An 8,018-nucleotide genomic window follows, 5' to 3' on the forward strand; every position below is an offset into this window, starting at 1 on the left:
TTTCCATGTATAGAACAGTGTTCCAAATGCTTTATTATACTGATCTATGAAATACCCGGGACTACAGCAATATACTGTATATAGTTAATAGGATTTGTTTACAGTTAGGATTAGCCAATAAAAAACAAGCAAATCAACAATTCTGTTCATATAAGTAGTGTGAACAATAATGAAAACAATTTAAAGATGAAATTATATTTACATAGTTCTTTAAACATTTACATATGTAGCTCCACATAAAACATATTATACAGATTATAGACATTTTTGGACAGACAGAATATTGCACACCAAACCAGTCTAAGCAAATACATAGGACTTCACGCAGCTTCTTCAGCTGAGCAGTCAATGCCAGCATATGCAAACTTCTCATAAAGTGTTGTATTCACATAGGTCTAAAGAAAAACAAACCAATAACCTAATTAGCATAAACACTTTAGGACAAAAGGAAGTTGAATATAGAAATGATCCTGCCCTGCTTGTATGGGTATTCTCCAAATACTTAAACCCTTTAAGGATGCAGTGTGGTTTTTGTTGTTGCTATGCATATTTTCTACTTTTTTTTTTCCTTGGAGGGGGGGAGGGAGTGGGTTTGCTACAAAATAATAGTGAGAAGTACAATGTATAGCATTACATCATTTAACACCGGTTTTATAGTTCTCACCTTCCTTTCCTCAAGCATTCGTGTTAGAGAAAACAGTATTTTGCCAAATGATGGCCGCTCATATGGCTTTTCACGCCAGCACTGCCGCATAAGGTCAAACCTGTAGTTCAATAAATACACAAGTTATTACCACCAAGCAACAAAGACCATGAGGAATCATTTACAATCCCTGCACCCCTCACCTGTCTGTCACTCTCCAGGCTTCTTTCATGTATACCGCCCTCTTATCTCTACAATCCTCGGCTCCTGCCCAGACACCAATTTAGCTTCCATAATTTCTTTCTCATTGCTCTGCTATCCATCCCATGATGCATCAGTACAGAATTGTATGGACAGCTCCAGACTGTACTATATGTACCTGCTGAGGGCAGTGGAGTTGTCCTTTTGTCTATATCTTCCTAAATAACCTTAGTGACTGTGTATATAGTTAGGGCAGGGGTGTAGCAAGGGGTTGCTAATAAGCCACTTTTATGTATGTAGATATAGAGCAAGGGCAGTGGCTATATCTATATGGTAACCAAAATGGGTAGAGCTGTTGGTTCCATTTCTTATGCAAACCCAAAACAATAAGAAATCCTGCACCAATAGAGTTTTTTTCCTCTTTATGTGTGTTCTATTACAGCTGCTCTAAATAAACAGATACTGTAGACAATAAAGACTTTCTTACACTTCATCATCACAGTTTAGTGGTTTCTCAAGTCTGTACCCTTGTGGTAGCTTCTCATAGAGTTCTGCACAAGTCATACCACAATATGGAGTTCCACCTGTAAGCAAATAACATTTTACCATCATCTCATTTTAAAGTCAACATTAGAGCTTTACTGGTCTATTCCAAAATAACCTTCTTAATATTCTGCCATGTTTAGAAGAGTAGATAGTAGAAATACCAAACTGGGTTTGATACAACCCATGATATCACTGGGAAGGGGGGAGCATTAAACCACAGCATTATAATATGCAGTTGGGGGTCTAGCTTCCTAAAAATGCTCCAGATAATCATGAGGGTATAAATTATTGGAAAGATAAGTCAAGTGGTGTCAGGCACACAGATTTAGCCAAGGAGCGTTCCCATTGAGTGCAGTATTTAGCAAACCCCAATAGTTGATAGTGAATGAGTTATGAAAAGGTCACCTCACCCCCATGGGAAGAAGAATGGGTCTGCATATTGTTGTATATGTCACAAGGTAAAATGAATTATCAGTTCTCTTTTATAAACATCCCAAAGAACTACTAAATCCATGCTACAATACTAAAACTTCAATGAGTACCGTATGTATGGATCTGGGTGCAACACTGAAGAATTTCGTGCTAATGGTATCAATGCTTTGAATATGAATGTGCACCCATTGACACAGGGCATATTATATTTTGTATATTTTACATATAGAACACTGTTACAGAGTATCCTATCTATTCTAATATGACAGTAGTATGGTGTAAGGTATTGCAATCCCATGTGACACATACCTTACAAGTGGGAGATCTATTGCATGTATTAAGTAACACATACTTACCCAAACTGACAATTTCCCATAGCAAGACACCAAAGGACCACCTAAAACAAAATGTAAAATGTATCAGTGTCATTTATTGGCCAGACAAGTATGTTTAGGAGAAGGTTGGAAGTTCCACAACATCTGCAAGGAGTTTGTTTGCTCTTTTGGGTTTCTTCCAGGTACTCTGGTCTGCTCTCATACTGATAGAGAATGCAGAGTGTGAGCCCTACATGGAACAGTGACTGACACTGTCTGTAAAGTTCTGTGGAATATGCTGGTGCTATACAAGTAAGCATCCTAATTTTATTATTCATCTCTATTATTTTGGCTGTACTAGAGACAAAACCCAGTGCCGCACCTCCCATGAGGCGACCTGAAGCGAGCGCTTCAGGCGGCACTATGCCAGGGCCTCAGGGAGGGCGGCATTTTTGCTAACCTAAGCCAGTCCAGGACAAGCTGTCCTGGACTGGCTTATCACCGAGCGGTGGTTTGGGGAGGCCGCTGGAGCAGCGCTGCTCCAGCAGCCTCCCCTCACGCTCAGGCAGAGAGCAGGCAGTCTCCGGGCCTACTCTCTGCCAGCGAACGGGGATAAGCCCCGCCCCTTCAATTGGCCACGCCCCCGATCCGCCGGCCCCGCCCCCGCCCCGCCCCCTCCTCCGACGTGGGGGGGCGGCTTTCTGCAGTTAGCCTCGGGCGGCGAAAGGAGCAGGCTCACCCCTGACAAAACCCCTGCTGTAAGGATATTGATTTGACTCAAAACTCCCTTAACAAATATTATTGGAGTGCACTATGTTTGGATTATAAATGTTTTTTTCACCCGAGACCCCTAGTCATCAAGAGAACAAGAGACCCACTTAACCAACCTGGAAGACCAAGTGGAAATGCATGTTCAGTGTATCATTTGCGGGCTCTGTTTCATCCCCTCTTTCCCTTGCTGTTGGGGTTCCTCAGGGCTCGGTCCTAGGCCCCCTGCTCTTTTCTCTCTACACAGCCCCCATTGGACAAACCATCACCAGATTTGGCTTCCGGTACCATCTTTATACTGATGACACCCAATTATATACATCTTCCCGTGACGTCACCCCTGCACTAATACAGAACACCAGTGACTGTCTTTTTGCTGTCTTAAATATCATGTCTTCGCTCTATCTGAATCTAAATCTCTCTAAGACTGAACTACTACTGTTTCCACCATCTAATAGATCTGTGCCTGATATATCCATTGTAGTCTCAGGCCTTACTATAACTCCTAGGCAGCAGGTCCGCTACCTCGGGGTCATGTTTGATGCAGACCTTTCCTTCACTCCCCACATTGAATCACTCGCACGCTCATGTCACCTCCACCTCAAAAACATCTCCAGAATACGCTCTTTCCTTACCAGATTCATTCTCGCCTTGACTACTGTAACTCCTTACTAATCGGTCTTCCCCTCACTAATCTCTCCCCTCTACAATCTATTCTGAATTCAGCGGCCAGGCTCATCTATCAGTCTAGACGCTACAGCGATGGTCTGTGCAAGTCACTACATTGGCTGCCTATTCATTATAGAATAAAATATAAAGTTATCACTCTCATCCACAAGGCTCTCCATAATGCCGCACCTCCATACATTTCCTCCCTCATCTTTGTCTACCGTCCAACCCATGTTCTCTGTTCACTCAATGATCTAACACTTACATCCTCTATTATCATAACTTCCCACACTCGTATACAAGACTTCTCCAGAGTTGCACCACTTCTCTGAAATGCTCTACCCCGGACAATAAGATTAACTCCCAATTTCTACAGCTTCAAGCGCAAACTAAAGACACATCATTTCAGACAGGCCTATCACAATTCCTAATGTAAACCCTTCTGTACCGTCATTAGAATCCCCAAAATTTAACTCTCCTCTGTTCCAGCTCCCACATTACCCCACATAATATGATGGCATTTCAGGCTAACTCTATATGTCCAAACACCATCCACATGTTAAAGGACACGAATGGTGATGGATCATAAAGTATTATGTTTGTGTAATGACAGTCACCTCTATTACAAAATTATCTGACCACTCTATAAGCAATGCTGCCCCTGCTACCTCTTGTGTCACCCCCTCTACCTCATAGATTGTAAGCTCTTGCGAGCAGGGCCCTCAGTCCCATTGTGTGAAATGACTTTCTTTGTTATGTATCTTTCTGTCTGTATTTGAACTCTACAAATTGTACAGCGCTGCGGAATATGTTGGCGCTATATAAATAAAATTTATTATTTAAAAACCTGGCACCATCATACGGTATACAGGATAAAGTCATTCTTTTTCCATCGCCTACTCTCTGTAACTCTGTGACTTTCTGTTACAAAGTGAGGTTACAAATGTTTGAAACCATAAAAAGTCATATAGAAATTACCCTAAATAGTCATGGTGGGCAGGGAGTAGCTTCAGTCCAGTTCAAAGAGGGACTGGATGCCTTTCTTGAAGAGAACAATATTACAGGTTATGGTCTCTAGATTTTAAAGACACGTTGATCCAGGGTTTTATATTGACTACCAGACTGGAGTCGGGAATGAATTTTTTCCCCAGAAATGGTGCAATTGACATAAGCCTTATGGGGGGGGGGTTGCCTTCTTTTGTATCTACACAGTAGGGGACTGTAGGGTTATAGGTTGGACTTAATGGACTGTTGTCTTCACGCAACCTCATCTACTATGTAACTAGTCAAACGTCCTGCTTGCTAGTCATATCTCCTGGCATGATGGACATCTCCTCCATAGTCCCCTGCATGATTTCATGACGCAAATGTCAGTCATTCCCAGGAGGCAAATTAAGCAGAGGGAAAGTGTGACTAGGCTGAAGTTCCTCCCCACCCACCGTGACTATTAGGCTAATTTCATATAACTTTTTATAACTTCACGTTGCTGCAACAGAAAGAATGCAGAGGTCCAGCAATGGAAAGGGAATTACTTGATTTTGCACATGATGGGGCCAAGTTATGGTAGAAAAACCATTAACCTTAAGTCTATAGCTGTTAAGTAAATAGCCCAGGAAAGCTCATATGTGGCATATTCATTAAATGTCAGGCTTGTATAAACACAACTGCAACTATGGATCTAATATCTAATATATTCATACATTGGAATACATAGATTATATCAGATGAACAGATAGAGAAAGCAGCAGTACACTTACACATCACTGTTTGATGTATACACACTGTAGTTTAAGGACTCAATTGCCATCCATCGGACTGGAAGTCTTCCCTAGGAAAATCCATAAAATGAGATAAATGTGCTTTGGCTATTTTATTAATACTTCTATGATATTATGCAGATATTATAATAATCTTGCTAGTCATTATACACACTTTGGTCTAACTTAATGCCAGCTCTAGGTTAGGTGACATATTTTTTACGACATTTTTTAGCATATTTAGGCTGATGTCCCACGTGCGGGTAGGCAGCTTTTTTGGTTGCACATTTTTTTCAGCCAAAGCCAAGAATGGCTACTAGAGGAATAGGAAATATATAGGAAGTTCTTATATTTCTACCTTTATTGCAATCCACTCCTGGCTTTGGCTCAAAAAACTGCAGAAAATCTGCACAAAAAAAGCTGCAACATGGGGCCCCAGCCCAAAGGGAATTTACAGATAAGACACTTTTATAATCAACTAAATAAGGCAGCCCACTGATCCCAAGAACTAGCCATTTTGTTAGTGGAGTAAGAGTGACAAGTAAGTCATGCACCTTATCAATTAGGTGTGTAAAATTAACCTGCATTTATTACATTTGTTACATTTAGTGGCATCCACATAAAGATAAAAGATATACAATGTAATCAAGGCTGCTTTAACCATATGGAAAATGGTACATCTGCACTGGGCCCTATAATAGTGGGGGCTCCCTCAACCACCTCGGATCAAATGGGACAGTCCCACACATCAGGTGCTGTCCCACTGCTCCAGTCAGCAAGTAGCCATTTTTACTCTATCAGTGTCCTTAGGATGCAGATACAGTTGAATACAATGATTGATCTCTGTGCCATCATTCAGGCTTCGACGTACAATGAGCTCTGAGCTGGAGATATCATTACAGCTGGAGTCTGCAGGAATTTTTTTTTTTATATTTGTATGTAATATATTGAATAGTCACCGAGGGGGCAGACGCATTATGTGGGGGCTACTTGAGGAGACACTATATTGCTTGAGTCATTTGAAAAGACATTTTGAATGGAGGGCCCACTAATGTTAAAATGGAGCTGAGTGTAGTTGATATTAAAAAAAGGACTGCACCAAAGACACTTATTGGCAGTTTACATGTCTTCAACTGGGGTCAACCAAGTACAAATGCTCTGGTACCAGATAAAACTGAGCACTTTCATTAGAAAACTACACATGAAAGTGAATAATGGCCATGGAAAGTCCATTTTATTAATGGATGTCACATGGCAGCTCTGAATTCAATGTATGTAAATGGGGACTATTCACATGACTGTTATTTGATGGTTCATTGTAAAGAACCGTCAAAATATAGGCCATGCTCTATTTTTGTCCATTTTCACGGTTTCCTTCATGCAATGTAATGTATGGGGGATTGGTGAAAACAGGTGCCCTTTGGTGGAAGACGGCTATAAAAAATGGATGCTTTTCACATCCATTTTGCACCTCAGTTATCTGAATGTAGACTTAAGGAATCAAAGCTTTTGTTAAATGATATTTTGATAGTTTGTGTACCATGATGCACGAGCATGTAAAACTTCATGGCCTTTGGCTTTGACTGCTTACTTACCATTGTTTTTTTTACGTAAACCTCTTGCCCTCTTGATAAACCAAAATCCGCAATTTTTGCAATAAAGTTTTCACCAACCAAAATATTTCTGGCTGCCAAGTCCCGATGTATGAACTAGACAAAAACCAAAAGCATATAGTTATTAATTTTGTAAGTTCAATGCAGTGAAGACCACTTACATAGAGAACCACTTCTGTGACAGATTTTCAATTTCCATGCTAAATAATCTTTGAGACCACCACTCTAGAAGGTTTTTTCATGAGATTTTGAGTGGTCATGTTGAAGAGGTTTCACTGTATTTCAAAGTAGATCTGGCAGCCTAATATGCTCACTGTGCGGTATACAGTCTTTCAATCACTGCCGTGGGGGGAAGCTGGGGAGGGTCCCACCAATGACAGACTCATGAGACTATGAGACCACTGTATTCTTTTAGGAATCCATTTCCCATTGACTTAATAGGAGTATGGACCTGCAGATGTAATTTCCTGCCTTACAGAGGACAGTATATTTAGAAGGCAGATATGCTTTACTAGATAATACAGAAATGGTTTCTACTATAGGAAGACAAACAAAATCTTATAAAAAAGCATGGCAGACAATGGTAACATAATCACAATAATGAGAACTGTGATAAATTGGGCACTTTATTAACCCTTTGCAGGGACGATCATTTTTTTTCCAATTCTATGGAAAAATTTTAATTTTGATGGCAGATTTTAAGAATAATGTGTTGCCATATATTGAGACACTTGATTAGCCTGTGTCCTTATATATGCAGTTATTTGGGCATATTTTAGGTTAGGTTCACAGTACATTACTTTGGCAACAGCGGCCTCTGTCACCTATAAGCTATAATGTCATCTGTCTTACATATGTTATTAGCTTTTCATGTATAGTTTATCATGTTGAAAAAGCATACAGTGTGGTATACATTTTTTACTGGACTCTTTTTATACTTCATCTAACTAAGCCCCCTTGCAGACAACTATATGACTGGTCAGTGTGTTATCTTGGTTTTTCCTGGATAGCACACAGACCCATTCATTTCTATGGGCCCGTATACATGACTGTGAATGATACGGTCACGTGTGTG

General features: G+C 40.4%; 1 protein-coding gene across 1 annotated transcript in view; it reads right to left on the minus strand.

The window, feature by feature from the left end:
- LOC142210290 (tyrosine-protein kinase receptor Tie-1-like) overlaps positions 1–8,018 on the minus strand; it is a 9,994-nt gene continuing 1,976 nt past the window's right edge. The window contains exons 2-7 of the mRNA XM_075279396.1: positions 6,926–7,039; positions 5,331–5,401; positions 2,179–2,219; positions 1,332–1,428; positions 665–764; positions 1–395 (exon numbers count right to left, since the gene is read on the minus strand). Coding sequence (XP_075135497.1) covers positions 321–395; positions 665–764; positions 1,332–1,428; positions 2,179–2,219; positions 5,331–5,401; positions 6,926–7,039 — 498 coding nt within the window. The 3' untranslated portion in view covers positions 1–320. The remainder of the gene's footprint in view (positions 396–664; positions 765–1,331; positions 1,429–2,178; positions 2,220–5,330; positions 5,402–6,925; positions 7,040–8,018) is intronic.

The sequence above is a fragment of the Leptodactylus fuscus genome, chromosome 1 (genome assembly GCF_031893055.1).
Source record: "Leptodactylus fuscus isolate aLepFus1 chromosome 1, aLepFus1.hap2, whole genome shotgun sequence".
NCBI lineage: Eukaryota > Metazoa > Chordata > Amphibia > Anura > Leptodactylidae > Leptodactylus > Leptodactylus fuscus.